General features: G+C 40.2%; 1 protein-coding gene across 1 annotated transcript in view; it reads left to right on the top strand.

Annotated features, from left to right (window-relative positions):
• Positions 1-17633, top strand: part of cntnap2a (contactin associated protein 2a) — a 304116-nt gene that overhangs the window by 230033 nt on the left and 56450 nt on the right. Inside the window, exons 17-18 of the mRNA XM_054622578.1 lie at positions 14662-14818; positions 17159-17286. Coding sequence (XP_054478553.1) covers positions 14662-14818; positions 17159-17286 — 285 coding nt within the window. The remainder of the gene's footprint in view (positions 1-14661; positions 14819-17158; positions 17287-17633) is intronic.

Here is a 17633-nt window from a genome sequence, read left to right on the forward strand (position 1 = left end):
ACATGGGTGAGTAGGGTTACAGCTGCGCTTCCAGGCACTAATAAGTGCATATACTGCAGTCAACACAGCCTTCACTAAGTCTTGCTTCCAGGAGGGATCTCAAACTGACAGCTTTTTTACATGTTTTTGATATTGTTTTTGGTTTTTCCATTGTTTTTTTTCTCAAGATAGCGGTTTTATATTATTTACAAAGGCTTATTTATCTAGGTATACCTACTCATTCATACACACCTCTACCAATATCTAGATCCTTGCCAATATGTCTTTGCTCAACATGTTATTCATGTAAATATAACCCAGTAACTGAGTGATATGTACGTTTGCTCTGTCATTCATTACTGTGTTTGCCTGACAGCTGTTTGTGGAGTCGTGACTCTGCTCCATGGAGTTGATATGTGTGACCCCAGGTAGAGACAATCCCGCTCCAGCTGTGAACTAAACACACATACAGGAATAGATGATGCCTTGAAACTCTCTCAGAACTCAGATTCAGAACCTGTGTGAAAGTTTTTGTGAGGTGTTGGCAAGTGATTCATCTGTCCTTTTATCCATCCATACTTAGAGATAATGGGGAAGGTTTGAAGAATAATTATTAGGTCATCTTCATGTTTACATAAATCATCTTACTTGTATGGTCATCTGATGTATATGTGTTAGAACACATGCATGCATGTATAAGTGCGAGGTTACATGTGTGCACATTTCATCCCTCGGGGAAGGTCAGGGACATTAGTAAGATCAGTATAACAGTCTTGTTCATTTTATTGACTGTCTTGCTGATTACATCTTGCCCTGGGGTATGCTGCCTCCATTAGCCAGGTCAAAGCATGATTAAACCAGAACAGATTAGCGTTCTATTTTCCTCACTTAGAAACCACTGCAGAGGAGTGAGACCTTGGATGTAGATACTCTGAAGTGAACGCATACCAGAGGGTAGCTTCACTGTGGACTTTGGTAAAGAAAACACACAAAGGATTAGCCCTGACGTAGTCGCATTTAGATTGTTATTATTTTTTGGTTTTGATAAAGCTCAATCTGTCCCTGTTAAATTGGCAGCCTTGTCCTGCGGCAAAGAGTATAAAGGTTACTCGGCTGGTGATTTAAAGGTTAAAGCATCTGTTTTTGTTTTCAGAAGTAGTTATTAAAGAATAATTGCAGGGCCTCAAAGATGGTGCTGCAGCTTTAAATAAAACACAAATGGGAACATCCCCAGATGATACCAGTCACCACAATTATTAAATCAGTTACACTATGTAAAGGCAGAGAAGCAGGAACATTTCTTTCGAAGAATTATTTATTAATAAAGTACTGAAGACTGCCTGCAACATATTTTCATACAGAAGCTGCCCAACATGCCCCTTGTTAAAAATGAACAATTCTGCCACTGGCGATTGTCTCTATCGACTAAAATGTTGAAGTTTGGATTAATAAGTGCTGTCAGGTCTCTACATGCTGTGTGCCATTGGGGATTACCCAGTTTGAAATTTAGATGGACAGATACATGTGACATTCCAAACTCAATTTTCAATTATGACGAGGCCTCCTCTCCGGCTGCCCACAGTGAGCCCTGATAACTGTCTGACAGCTCCAACAAATGATGAAGGCCTGTCCTGAAATGATTGAAGTGTATTCATCATTTGCGCTCTCCTACAGCGAGACAGGACCTGCACACTTCGACTCGATCATTCAGGCCCTCATTAACTGGCATTGAACCGCTTCACACACGCACTTACCCTAGACTCAAAGCACTTCCATATCTGCTACAGCATTTTCTGGTGATTTAAAACTGAAGATAACCTCTTAATAGGTACTAACGGGCTTGTATACACTAATGGGATTTAAATATACAGACAAATATAGACTATAAACATACTTAGACTACCCATCACCATGCATAACAAAAACAGTGCATTGTTGTCTCCCCTTACATACAAAAATTATAGTCGGTAATGGTTGTTTGATGTGTTTCAGAACTCCCCAAACTTTACGCAGTGGTGTCTATATATTCATTGCAAATAAAGTCTCAAAAATTGGTCCGTGGATCCAATTTGTTAGCTGTTTTGTTATTGTTGCCATGGTCAATCCAAAAAACAAACCTGGAACAATTTCCTGAATAAATGAATCCCAATACTTCTGGCACTCATTGACTCATACGTAAAGAGGGAACCTGCAAAGGCGTCCATAGTCTTTGTAACTCAAATGCAGATTGATTCTGCACAAACTACAAAAAGTTTTTCACTCAGCTTGAAAGGTTTCAAACCCTAATTAGAGGTCTGGATTGTGAATCACAATTTTCTGGCTCTCGTTAAGAAGTACAAACATACATTACTTTGGCTGACGCAGGTCTGGAAACACAAACCCAGTTAAACATCAACAGTAATATCATCCATGGAAGTCGATCCCAGGCCAGTCAGCATAAATATAAGATAAGCTTTAGCAAAAAACAGTGAAATGCACATGCTCATTACATTCAGATGCAACTAAGTTTTTAAACTTTCCAATCCCAGCCCCTAACTCACTCCCTCTCATTTCCCTTTGTCATTCCGTTAATGTCCTCAAGTGAACTCCTACAGAACCTTCCACCAGCAAATCCATTGAGTGCTCCAAAGATCTCTCAGACACTGTGTGCATTCGGGCTGTCAAACCAAAGCACTTGTGCTGCCCCCAGCCAATGCGGCAGCCAAACGGGGAGATTGGACAGAGCTGAAAAAGTTTTCCTAATTATTGAACACAACACGTCATTAAGACTCTGTAATGAGCCTCCAGAAGCCAGGTGCAGCCTTACCTGTCAGCCACGTCCTCATTACTAATATGGTCATCATGTTCCCCAGGATATAATGTGTCCGATAAGTGTTGCTCACCTGCCCATCATTCCCTAATAATGGGCAGGTGAGCAACACTTAGTATACTGCTAAAGTAAACTCCTGCACTTCTGAAAACAAATTGCCAATTTGTGGCAAAAGGTTCCAGTTTTTTGACCTATTAAATAATAGCTAAACAAAGCACAGATATAAAAATGTTTTATTTATATTGCATATTTGATTTATCTAACTGCGTTAATATTTTGTGTGAAGCATTTTGAAGGGAGAATGTTTATTTCAGGGTAAGTTTGCAATTGTTTTTTAATGTCAGACTATAATTGCTTGCGTCTTAAGAAATTCACCACACCTCGCAACTGATAGGTTTAGCTCTCCAGTCGTTCTTCTAATCATGAGGTAAACAGCGTGGCTATTGGGCGATGCTAAGTTTATCACTAAATGTGTGATTAACTTTCTCTGTGTTCATTAGTGGTGATTAGTGGTGATGACACCTGCTAATGCGAGCGGCAACTGTAGCTTTACACAATGAATCTGGTGTCGACAGGTAGTTTACACATCTGAGATGTTTGTAAGGGTTATATGTGGCATCAAAAAAGTCAAGGCACGGAATACCTTTAAAACAAAAGGTATTTATGTTGCCTAATGTCCCGACCTAATCACCATGATGTATAAAATATAGTCCTAATGACCTATTGCTCATTCCATTCACAATGCCCATTAATGCACTTGTAAATATTTATGGCCAACTTACTTGTTCACAAATAATGCACAGGTGGCATTAATATGAACTCTGTATCTTTAAGCATTAACTGGTACAGTAGTTTCAGCAGTATCAGTTGCTCCCCATTAATATACTGATTTATTCATCAAAGTTTTCCAAAATCTGTGAGGAAAACCTCTGAAGTAAGTCTGTGAATTTATATACTGTAAGACTTCATGTTAATGATCGGAGAGACATAAAATGTCAAAGGTAAATGAGTATCAGGTCACATATGTGAGACATGTGGTTGACTATCACGAATCACCGTCATAATAAATAATGCTGAGTGCCTTCACATAAGGACACAGAGTATTCTAGATATAAAATAAGACCAGAACCTGGATAGAGTCTCCCCTAGACAGAAGTTTAATAAGTTGTTTATATCCATTATCATGTTCCAGTCACATCTGTTTTCTTATATACAAGTTTTTTAGAAAATAAATTGTGGTGAATTGTTGACAGATTTTGCATGTCATAATAAAACAACAATAAGCACTGAGAGGACTTTGTTCACCGTATCTGTAAAAAATCAGCTGGTCGAGCCTTATCCTGTGCAGTCGCCTCCCTTTGGAAAACATTGATGCACCTAAAAAAACAATTTGTATATGTCATCTAAAAACCTGCCTCAAGGGACAGAACTTTTTTTTATTCAAGTTGTAGCTAATTTACCAGATGCTTACACGCACTCAATACTAGTTTTGTGTGTTTTGAACAAAGTTTTTTATTTATTAATTTATGTTAAATTTCTTTGCTGCTTCGGCTAACATTTGAGAAAGGATTTAACATGATGTTTGAATGGAATGCAATGTTTTCTTTAAGACACATGCTCTCTGTAATGTGGTGGTGGTTCTTTGATGTTGACTGACATTTCTGAGTTAATTTGGACTCAGAAAGACAAACAATGTGCTCTGTTCAGTGTTGCAAACCGATATGAGAACACTCTATCCAAGCCAGATCAAGATGGAGTAGGAATGGGAGGATGAAGGAATATGTAGATGAATGGATGCAGTCTCAGAGTTTTAGCCCAAAGATGGAGAAAGACACGGAGATGGGTGGAATGAGCAAGAGAGTAAAAGAACGTCCGAATGTGAGTTTATTAAAAATAAAATGGTGGACTCAGTGAAGGAGATGAGAGTGAAAGATAGAATAGCAGGAGAGGAAAGAAGAGGGAGTTAGAGAGCGAGAGAAAAGAGAAAGGGAGGCGGCAGCCGCAGTCAACCTTTACAAAAATCAATAACTCAAGCTAAGATGGAGACAGCAGAGCAGTGAGGGGAAAGGAGAGAGGGAACGGGGAGACAGGAATACCAAGGGGGGGATGAATGCAGTCGAGACAGCAGACAAAGCGAAGCCTTGAGTGTGTAAGAGAGGTAGAATAAGATAGGGAAGGTTGCCGGCCTTTGTATGCTCAGGAAACTTCTTCACCTGCAGATCAACTGCAAACAAAGAGCACGGCAGGAATGAAGCAGAGGAAAAGAATGTAACAGGCCAGGTGAGAGAGGAGTGTTGGAGATTATCCTTTGTTCTCCTTTGACAGACGTCGTGTAGACCTTTGAAAAACCTGCGCCTTTAAAGACCCCGCCTTCAACTTTTCTTTTTTTTCTCCCCAAAGCCGCAGCTTTCAGCATCTTAGACTGTATAAATGCTTGCAGAAAATCCACTAGTCTAATGCAATGATGAAATCCTCCAAACATAATGTTTTCGCAAGACACCAGCAAGCCTATGCTGTTTTACTTGAGACGTTCAAGGCCAGAACATTTGAAAGTCTCATTCAGACATACAAATATATATATCACGAGGTTGAGCCAAAAGTAACTGCCAAGTGTTTAAATCAGTATTGGCAGGAATGACGCGAAACAGAGAGTGACACCTGCACAGCCCTCCTTGATGATTGTTGACAACATGTCTTTCTCCATCTTTCTTTCCCAATCTTCTTTCTTCAGTTAAACATATTTTACCCATGATGTGACTTGATGGTCGGATTGTTTGATCACGCAGCAGTTGTCTGAGTAGCAGCACAGCTGGACCATGAAAGGCAAAAAAAGAAGAAGTCAGAAGATAAGAAGAAAAAAAAAAGTCTTTAAGGATAAACGTCTGAAATCCATCATGCTTCTGAGAATAAAGTGTTGCAATGACGAACATATCACAGAGTTGTCAGCAGGATGCACATCCCTTTCATCAGTAACACAAAGCCAAAATGCAGCAAGAACTTCTTTGATAATTGATAGATAGACATAGACTTGTTTCTGTTGCTATATGTCACAGAAACATGAAAGACATTTAGACTTGTTTTGGGGGGGGGGGGTGTATGTACTTGGGTGCATACACACAAGTGCAGTCAGTTTATAACTTATACACCTCAGTGCTGAACTGTGAAACTGTGATGTGTGAGTTGTTTGTTATTCGGGTTGTAGTGTAATATAAATTAATTTTTACTGACATTCCTTTTTTTTTTATCAACTGAATCAATTTGAACCCTATCAAGTAATCTGTGGCCAGAAAACTGAAAGACTGGAAAGCCAAGTGGCCATTCCAGTGTATTTACACCAACTCTTCAACAATGTATCTGCAAACAACAATATGGCCGCAGCTACTCATAGAGTACCATGTCTGTGTGCTGCTGACAGTGTTACAAAATGCCATTTCATCGCTGTGCTTTACATAATCCTAATCCCCCTTGAGTTTGTGTTTACCAAGCAGCAAACACCACGGCTGAATGTTGAACATATTGTTGTGTCCTTGATGAATATTTTCAAAAATTATTATTCCTCAAGGAAAGAAATACTAACACAGACATAGGGGATGTTTACGGCTGGGTCTGCTCGATGTAATGCTAGCTTTGGCAGTTTGTGATATCTGAGTTTAAACTACAGTCTATATGTTTCTCTGCATATAGATGGGAAAAAAAGCAGAGGAGGGTTTATGCTTAAAGGAGCAAATTCTTTGATGAAGTTGAGTTATTATGGGAGCCACGGAAATTTTCTGATATATTGCTCAGGTAACATGACAGCTTGCACTGTTTTTGCCCTATTTGTTTTCCTATCCTGATTAGGCAGTATCTAATTAACAGATTGGCTGTGACAATTTACCTCTAACTACAGCGTGAATCTTTACACCTTAGCTGTGAATTATTCTCATGACTCCCAGATTTCTCTTGTCACTGAGGAACTGTAAGGAAGCTTCACTTGTTTTCTCTCTCACACCTACGTATAATCCCTCAAGACATCTCTGCCGCGACCGAGCCTTTGCCTCTGCCTTCTCACTTGTCATGTCCTCGTCTTGTGAGTCCTTCCTTTCTTTTTTTGTGTCTTCTTTGTTTCCGACTGCTCTGTCTGTTTTCTCTGTTCCAGCTGCTTGTTTTCTGAACTCTGTTTTTCACGCCACTAGCCTCTCTCTCTCTCTCTCTCTCTCATCTACTTTTTCTCTTCAACTCTCTCTCTCTCTTCCTCTTTGCCGTCGCCTCTGTGGGGTTGTTTATGCTCTGTTCATCCTCCTCTGTAATTATGAGTGTTGTTCACTGTATCCCCATCCATATGACGGGCCTGACGGATATACAGGGAGATGGATGGTGTGAGTAAAAAAGCAGAGTGAAAAACGAGCGTGTCTTGGCAGAAGCCATTTTCTTCATGACACATCTGTCCATCGGCCTTGACCTGAGGGGACACGGCACTAAATCTGACTTATAGTCATAAACACACTGGCGCGCACACACACACACACACACACACACACACACACACACACACACACACACACACACACACACTGATCGAGATTACCCTGCGGTAATGATGATTATAGTTGTTTATGGTCTTCAGCCTACACTTCTGTCAGTTACGACTGCCGAGGATGTGTGTTTTTGTGTGCGCACATATTCCTGTATGCTCTAGTGCATACTTTAGAGTGGGGGGGGATTGCAGCAGCATCAGGTTATTGTGTCCTTCATCAAGCAGACAAGCCAATTAGGGACACAACCATTGATATTCATTTTCCCTTCCTCACTCTCTCTTCTCTCCCCTTTTCGAGGTGTTTTTCATTTAATAGCTGAGTACTCTCCGTGATGACCCGTGAAGAGTTGTAGATGGGTGCAGAGGTATGCAAAGTGAATTTACTAGAGCATAACGTTGTGCTGAACAGCGGGCGAGGGTAAAGAGGCTCGGCCTCAGAACTGTAAGGGAGGCGGATCGCGTTATGGGTGCTCTCAGGTAGAAACTGTTGAACTAACTCATTATCCTTCCCCAGCCTGTCTGCTGTGTGTTCTGATGTCGACAACAGAGATGTTTCGCCTGACATTGCATGCACTGCAGGCAACGGTGAACTAATTTCTACACTGTTCCTATTTAACCTCCTCCCTCCACCACCCAAAAGAAGGGTAATTGCTTGATTTAATTATTTATAGGATGCTTGAGTTTTTACAGCACACAATCCCAACCAACATACAGTATTATGATTATATGACATGCTTAAAGGTGCCCTGTAGAGTTTTTTTTTGGAAACAAACAAAGTTATCTTAGCCTTAAGTGTTTCTCAATAAAACACATTTTGAATGCATTGCCTACCTTATAAAACGGTTTGCAGAGAAGATGTTTGGAAGAATAAAAGATGTATATTGTTTACAACAACCTATCCTCAACAGTTTGTTTGACATCTTGCAAAAAAAGTTAATCCTCATTCTTCTTACACAAGTCCAGCAATATAAGTCAATATCTGCTAGTTGCATGAATACAGTCTTTTCAAAATAAACTTCCATCTTCACATGAAACAACAAAGATCGTTAATTTCTGGTTTCACACGAGGCACGAGCAGCGTTCTCCTGGGTGACAGACAGGTTTTTGTTCGACCCATCCACCTCCACTCCCACCCGCCCTGTGTAGGTTCATGATTAGGTGGATTACGTACAAATTGATTTTGTGGTATATCTACAAATTACAACGCATTGATTTTCGAAGGTATAGCTATGAATGCTGTATGAGAACAGTCCGTTTACATCCATGTTGGCGTGTTAGCAGTTTTCTTCTCCCTTGCCATCCTTAGCAAGATACTAACAAAATGGGGACCCATGGTCAAAAACTCCACCGGATACATATGAGTTACCCTAGAATATTCACACTCCTATGTCACCCAAATTTACTAAACCAAGAGTAAAGAAGTGGGTTACAAGGAAAGACATTTGATATGATGGTATGCATGGTATGCAAAACCATAAAGGATAGACGGGCAGGGCGGGATGTGTTTCAAATACAACTTCAGATCAGGATCAGAGCAAGGGGAGTTTTCAATTAGCATGGATTAAAGGGCAGATTATAGCAGGGCTAATGAGAACATGAAGAGACTAGACGCCATGAAAGAGTCATGAAGACATGGGATGGATAGATTGATAGATATGAAGAGCGAGAGAGAGGCCACTGGTACAAACCAATATGAAAATGCAAGGAAAGGTGTGCAAGGCAGATATGAGGGAGAGAGGGGAAAAAGGAAAAAGAAACCTGGTAAAGCAAGCGATCCTGGAGAGCAAAGAGAAGGTAGAAAGACATAATGGGAAGAGAGATAAAAAGAAAGAAGCCTCTGAGGCCAAGAGATATAAGAGAGCAAGGAAAAGGTGGGGAGCACGAAGAAGAGAGAGGCCTAAATATGTGGGAGCCAAAGTGACGGAGAAAATGGTGGTGGTGCTGGTAGGAGGGGCTCTTGTAGTAAATTGATGGATAGGTGGTCCAGGAGAGGAGAGAGATTGAGACAATAGAGAGAGACAGGGGAGCGAGGCAGAGACTCCCAGACAGAGAGGAGAATGCACAGACACACATGCTCACATATACTGTAGATAAACAAAAGGACAGAGACAAAGAAAGAGGAATGGAAAATCCCTCTCTTTCTTTTTTTCTCATATACACACACACACACACACACACACACACACACACACACACACACACACACACACACACACACAAACGCACACTGCATTATCCGTGGCTCTCTGGTGAGATCCTGGGGCACGGCTAATATGCCTCCCCACAGTCGCCCTCCAAAAACAAAGATGTTAAGAGGATAGGAGCCTAACAAAGACCAGCGGGTGCAGTGTGGAGACACCAGGCTCTCTGCAAAACAAACAGAAATGCAAACCAATGATGACAACAAAGAACAGAAAACCAACGGAGCCCTGACAAAGATGAATTGATCCACGTCTGCGTGCGAAAGCGCTCTAAGATGTGGGTGCGTACTCGTGTCTTTGTCCAGAGCCCTTTAGGGTGAGTGGGTGTGCACGCTTTTTTGTTGCGTCTCCTGATGGGGTTCGCAGTGTTCATAAGACTCATTCTTGCCCTCTCTTTTTTTTCTAAATTATACAGTAGCTGCTCTTGTTAGAGAGTATTGATTCCCTTTCACACTCCTTAGAGATCAGTGCAGAGAACAGATTAAATGTTTATATTTGAATCTGCGAATGCCGGTTTCCGCTTATTGTACAGATACCTGTCACTCAGCAGGGCCACATAGGGAATTCATAGTCAGAGGAAGGCATAATCACTCCTTTAGGTGTAATGACTCTGGTAAAGGTGCAAACTAAAGGTGATGTCAGAGAGAGGTTTATGAGAAAGCCAAATCTAAGGATTTTGAATGCCACTCTGGCATTTCAGCTCCAACTGACCGCCTTTCTTAAAAGCCATCATTTCCCAGACAGGGGATATGAGCGACTGAGCATGTCGAGTGCCAATTTGGACCCACTGACCTTTCAGTTCACGTTTTGACTGGCAGGGGTGTGATCCCTTGCTATGAACTAAGCGTGGCCCTTGTGCTTGAGTATTTGTAACGGAATAAAATTAGTTTAGTTGTACTTCGGACCAATCTGTGAGCTTGAAGCAGCCGACAGACCTTCCCTCCCCTCTCCTGAGGCTGCTTCCAATTGTACCACATGGCACTGAAATGTCAGCCTTAACTCGGCACAAACCCAACAGTTTTTGACCCAAAGCCAAAGACAGTATTTTGAAAAAGTGGAATAAAGATGTGGTCAAATCTATCAGCTGAAACCAGCAAATAATTGCGTAAAAGTTCAAAACTAACTCATCCCTTTGCTTTGATATAGGGAACACAATAACAAAAAGGTAATTCAGAGGTTCACCAAATCTTCATCAACTGGCTAAAATCTCAAAGAACCGAATATGAAGAACCTCCTGTCAAAAGTTTTCTATTACATACTTTATTCTCCATATATTCCAATACCCAACTTTCAAAACAATCACAACAAACAGGTTTGTCCTAACTCTGACGCATGTCTCTAAATGTTTGTTTGTGCACGAGTGTATGATAGGGTTTTTTCCTAGTATTAAGGCTTGGTCTACAGACACATATACTCTACTTAGCTCAGTCAGGCCTAAAACAATCACACAATTAGATTAACATTTGGTTCAGTAGCCTTCCTGAAGAGTGAATGCCTTCAAAAAATATTTATGACTATGCTGGGCGCCATTTTGATCTTATTACTTGGCTAAAGCATACATTTTTATGAAAGAAAGATGAAACTGCAAGGTCTCTTATCACTATATATGAAGACAGCGATCATGCTCTTTCTATCTTTTTTCATTGCCGTCTTGTCTTCTTCCCTGTCATTCTTCTTATCCCACACAGCCTTGTGATCCCTCTCCTGCACACTCTCTCTCTCTCTTGTCTTTCCCTCTTCACCTCTATCTGTCTTCGCTGTGGGGACTATGAGTCTCTGTTCAAAAATACAACAGACATGATCAAGATGTAGATATTAACCTCTCTAGTAAAGAGGGGAGATAAATAGGGGAATGTGTCTGAAGGTTTGATGTTGAAATAACAGATAGATAAAACCATCACAATAAGTAGTGTTGTGTGGCTGTCCTTGATGACAGGAGAGGAACACAACCCTGGGCCTTATCAGTCCGTCATGTCTGTTTTCTCCTCTCCTGGGAACGTTTAAGATTGTTTGTTGGGGGATTTGGCTGTGAGAGAGCAAGGAAGGGATGAGGACGAGTGTTCAGGGTAAGATTATAGATGATGGTGCAGACAAATCTGAGCATGAAGAGTTTTATTTATTCGTTCTTTTGGGGTTTCTTGGATTTAACTATTGTTTCTTTGATTGATTATAACAGTTTATCAAAGAAATGGCCGAGACCTGGAGACATAAATACTGTAACATTGCTACAACCATGTCCAACAGGGCAAGAAAAACACAAGGGGGGAAGAACAGAAGATTAGCCAGATTATCTAAAAATAAAAAGGAAATCTTATCTCTATAATATGTGGTGCAGGATACCTGACTCCAGTTTGGAGTCTGTAGTTTGCACAATCATTTTACCATTCATCTTTCCAAATAATATTAGCTATTTTAAGATGTGTGTGATCATATTGCGTTTCTTGCTCAATCTGACTTCTTTTTTAGCAATGAAGCTGTGTTCACAGATCACAGCAAGTAACTTAATTAGTTACACATTATTATTGTTCATAGCAATGATGGTCAAAAGTACGTAAATAGGGCCGAAGTGGTAATAAACTGGAATAATGCTATGATTTCCAAGACAAGGCATACATCTGTCTCTTTCACTGCTTCCACTTGACAAACATCTGTGTGTTTTATACCAGTTAATCCCTTGCTCTTTAACATTGTGTCATTCTTTTGCTACACCACAACTCCTCCAGTTTTTTTTTCATATTCAAAGCAGAAATGTTACTTCTGTCTTTTTTCTATCTCATGTAATGTTGCATTAAAATACACACAAACAGCTACCACTCTTAAGACTAATCTTACTCTAGTGGGACTGCTGATAATTACCAAGAACTTAAGTACACACACACACACACACACACTCTGTCTTCCTCAAACATGCACTTACACTCACAAACATGCTGCTGAGCCTCGTCTTGGCAGAGCACGCTCTCTGTGGCCCTCCATATGAACTCGCTGCCAGTATGATTCCATCTCTCCTCCCTCATATCTCCATCCACCCATGCTGCCGTTCTCTCATCTCCCCTCGACCCTCCTCCTCACTCCCCACTCCTCGGTTGTTTGTTTTGGCAGAGCTTGAACTGAATCACACAGGAGACTTAAACTGGCACAATACATATCTCCCATTCCACCTGATGCCCTGCTGTTACTCCTACACCACTTCTCCTCTCCTCTGCTCTGCCTTCTTCTATTACTCATTCTGAAACAATAGGTTAGGAGAAGGATCAAGTTGCAATTTGTATACGGAAACAATCATATTCTATGTGCCTGTCTAAAAAGCTTAGAAGGGTGAAGACTGGAATCCGGTGTGTTATGCCATGGCAGGGTTGGTGAGAGGCCAGGCAGAAAGTGAGTGAATGGGACTTCTGTGGCACTCGCTCACTGTTCCACTTTCAACTGTTGACACACAAGTTTTCTTTTTTATGTGACTTGTGATCGGAAGCACCGCATCACAAGTCTGACCACACTGATGAACCAACATTTGAAACTTGTTTCTTAGTGCAAGAAAGTATGATATTTATTCATTCTTTTTATGTTTTTCTCCAATGTTGTATGTATTGAGTTTGGCCATGCAGGAGTCGCACACAGGGGCTTTATGTTAAATCTTTTGATGCTTGATGCTTTTTTCACTCATCATAGGGTATTGCTTTTCTCCATTTCCGGGATAGTGTTACAAGACCTAGAGGCAACGTTACTGCACCAACTTGCCATTTTTACTTTGAAAAGTAGACGTGGATCAGCTCCAAGGACGATGACATGACACTCACTAATTGGGTTGGGGGGCAAGATGCATGGCGTTTCGGATGGCTGAGGCTTAGCTTAGCTGGCTGTGGTTGGGGACCTTGCTGACCTATCTGTGAAGGTCTTAATTTCAAACTTAGTTCTCACTTGTATAGAAGTGCAAAAGCATAAAACACACACACACACACACGCATACAAACACACCCACACACACATACGTGTCCACACAAAAGATGATTGTGAAATCTCTTGAGCAGGCAGTGTTAATCCTATTGACGATGGCTTGTCTGAACAGTGGCCTGAAGAGAGATGAAGCTAATTCTCTTTATGAGCACAATAAACCCACAGGTCACCAAGGCCAACACACACGCTCACACACACACACACACACACACACACACACACACACACACACACACACACACACACACATAGAATATAAACACACAGACCCATCCGTAGCTTCCTCCTGGAGTTTATAACCAGTTCAGAAAATAAAAGTATCAAATAATACAGCACTGTATATCTCATCTCTCGATGCAATTGTGCTGCATCAAAAGTCAGCTTCAATCCCCTCCTGTAAAAAATGCGGCTCAGGAGATTTCATTGCCTCTGAAAGAGTTTGACAAAGCGATATTGACAGTGCAGCTTATTTTCCTGGAATAAAGAGGGAAATGTAATATTGTTTCACTCTCTGTTGCAGTTATTGTGATGTATTTCCAGGCTCCAAAATATTGACACCTATCTCTCTGCCTGGTTACTGTCCCATGCCGGAATACGTTATCCAAGGCGAAGAAAACAATATTACATTTCTTATTGAAAAGCGGCGATCCTTCACCTTTTATCCTCTCATTAAAACACACACACTCACAGGCACACATGCACACAAAGAAGTGTTTGTGTGTCACCAGATGTGCTCAGGAGTATATAGCACAGATTCAGAGGTAATAATGCAACAGATAAATGTTAATGCTGCTCTGAGTCTGTGTTTTAGTAGATCACTGAAATCACAGGTGTGATCTATGCCAAAGTGTGCCTGGCTGTCTCAAAGGCATTTACCATCCAGCTGTGTAAAACATGTTGAGCAAATGGATTAGATTTACCATGCAGCTGCTTGCTGTCAATATAAATCACATTAATGCGACAAAAGCCTCAAACAGTGAATGATTTAACAATTAATCACTTGCAATGGGAAGGAGTTTGGACAGTTAGCAGCACAATTTAATTACCACTCACAAAAGTTTGTGTTTTGCTCTTTTCTACAAGCGACAAGGTGAACATTGTGTTATTCGGCCAGAAAGCAGTAGGGACATGACTGTTCTTTTTCCTCGATCGGAACTAACCTGTTGTTTTTTTGTTTGTGTGTGTCTGTGTTTCTTCCCCAGATGGGACCCCCTACACATGGTGGGTGGGTCGGGGCAGCGAGAAGCACTTCTACTGGGGAGGCTCAGGGCCCGGCATCCAGAAGTGTGCTTGTGGCATCGACAGGAACTGCACTGACCTCAAGTATGACTGCAACTGTGATGCCGACCACAAACAATGGTATGTCAGGCCGTCACGTAAAAGTTCAGCGGGAGCACAAACAATTAATATTGCATTGATTATATTCCCCACAGTTTTTAGTTTTGCATTGACTTTAATTAAAGTGTTCAGAACCAGCTGCCAGGGGAAAGTTTTTGGTCACACCCAGTCCACCCACTGCAGTGGAGCGTAGCGGCTCATACTGGGACATTCATACAGCTGAGTCAGCACATCTGTTATTTATATCATTCTGCTGTGCATTCTGCTTCAACAATAACTGCACACTTAAACAGGTTTTTTAAAGCTATAAACTTACAAATATGACTTTACTGTGATAGTACAGTACATGTACAGTACTATGGCACACATACTGTCGAAAAGCCAAAAGCCTTAACCGAAACAGTGTTACGGTCGTCGAACACATTGGTTAATCTTCATCCAATAAGCCATTATTTTGGTAAAGATGCAACAAAATTTTCATATTTGCATTTATTTTATATAGTAGATAATGTGAGTTATGTTAGAGTGGAATAACAGTGTTTTGGTTTTTTTAATAATACTGTAACTTAATACCATGGTCTACTTAGGTCTGCTTGGCTATACAAAATCATTCACTTGTATTCCCATACTTCATTATTTACATGACTTCTTTATGGGTCATTAACTGGTGGGACAGCAGACTTTTAGTGCATTGCCATGTAGGTAGCCATTAAGTGCATATTTATCATGTCAGCCTGAGACTGGGAAATTCAAACCATCTTAGGGAGTTAATGTTAATTAGCTTGCTAACTAAAGCTGATTAAATCTGCAAAGAAAAGTTTTCATTGCAGCTAAATCTACGGCCGTCGACTAGAAAGAAGAAGCAGCTTATGTCTACCTCAGTCAATCAAGCTTAGTGAACTGTCGATTACCATTTTTACAGTCAGTAAGGGGTGTAGGGGTTATGTATCCCTGTATAAACCCTAGACTGCAGTTGATATAGCAACTCTGATTGTTTTGCTATTTCAACTGAACTTGAAAAGTGAAATTTTGATTGAAAATAATTTCACTGGGCTGAAGCTTAAATTGTCACTACTGCTAACTTAATGTTGTATTAATCTGTCAGCTGGCCAGTCTGATGAGGTGTCTAACTTCAAACTGATTGAATGATGTATGCCACCATCAATGATGCGTTTATTCAAGAGGGAACCAACAGTTTGTGTTTCAAAGCTCCTTTAGCCAGCTGATGGATATTCTCATTAAACCAATTGCATTGCTTTCTGTGGGTGTGTGCATGTGTGTACCTACTGTATGTTTGTCTGTGAGTAATTGACTATTAGCAAGAAGAAGAGATTTAATTTACTTTCATGTCTCCCTCCTCATCTTTAAAACTGATGAGATTACAAATAAGTCGTACTCTGTCTGGTTCTCTCCATTAATAATGTATGCATTAATGTCTCATTGTTTGGCTGAGTGAGTTTATGAAATATTACCATTATAACTCTATTTCCACTCATTACCCAAAATTTGGCAGCGCGCAGAAAAACACAAGCACACATGTTTGTATGCACACACTGACACACATGCACATACAGACACGCACATGCATACACAAAGCCATAGATACGATGTTACTGTTTTACATCCAAACAGCAATTAATAGCAAACAGTTAAAATCATATAGTTATTTGAAGAATTTAGAACATTTTAAATGTATTTCCACTTTAAAGGCTGTGATTTTTATATTTATTGTTTTTAGTATTGTTATTGTATTTTCAGTAGACTAGTTATAATAGGGGAAAGTAATGAATTCCTCTAATTTTATCAATTTATTTCGTTATATTCACTCTCCTAATCCATATATCTCTCCATCCATCTACCTATCGACTGAAACAATTTTCATGTCTATGTCACTGTTGTATTGATTATATAGTCTATTATTTTGTTACGTTAAGTTTATGTAGCATTAATAATGACTTTTACTGACTATTTTGCACGATGCTTCTACTGCAGAAATGATACGTGTTCTTTTAGTTCCATACAAACAATGCATATTCTCCCAAACACATATGTGTATATTAGGTTTATAAATAATTGCAATTCTTTATGTAAGATAATTCCATAAATATAGCTATCAGCTGCTATACCGTTTTTTCTAACACTATTTATCTGCTTCCAGATTTAGTTGATATTTGAATCTGCAACATTAGCCTTCCCTTGGAATAGGTATAAATAGTGTAGCCATATAATCACAAACGTGCAAAATACAAGGTTTCTAAACAGCAAAAGATGCAGAAATTGAAAATTGTTAAAAAAGACTTAACAGTGTTTAACCTGTTTTTTCCTTGTCTCGCTGCATGTTTCTTTCAACTCATCTGACAGGAGAGAAGATTCTGGACTCTTGATATATAAAGAACACCTGCCAGTCAGCCAGGTTGCCGTGGGTGACACCAACAGACCAGGCTCTGAAGCCAAGCTGACTGTAGGACCACTCCGTTGCCAAGGAGATAGTAAGTGTTTTATCATGGATACATACTGTATCTATTGTGGAGCTGTAGATGATGATGCAACATTCAGCAGAAATCTTTAGCATTTTGACTGATGAGCAGCTTGGCAAAAAGTTTTAGAATCCAGAATGATGATTGACTTTGACAAACAAGCTTAATTTTTAAGATTAATATTGAGATGAAAGAACAATGTGCTGTAGATGTTAATGAATGATTGAGTCAGGGACATAAAAAAAAAATAACACGAGGCCGGAGGGTGACAGGGTGTGCTCTGATTCAAAGATTGAAAAGGCTAGTAATGTAGCCAGGAGCTAAATCACGCTGTGCTTTTTTTTCTTATCAGTAAGATC

This window comes from Anoplopoma fimbria, chromosome 21 (genome assembly GCF_027596085.1).
Source record: "Anoplopoma fimbria isolate UVic2021 breed Golden Eagle Sablefish chromosome 21, Afim_UVic_2022, whole genome shotgun sequence".
Taxonomy (NCBI): Eukaryota; Metazoa; Chordata; class Actinopteri; order Perciformes; family Anoplopomatidae; genus Anoplopoma; species Anoplopoma fimbria.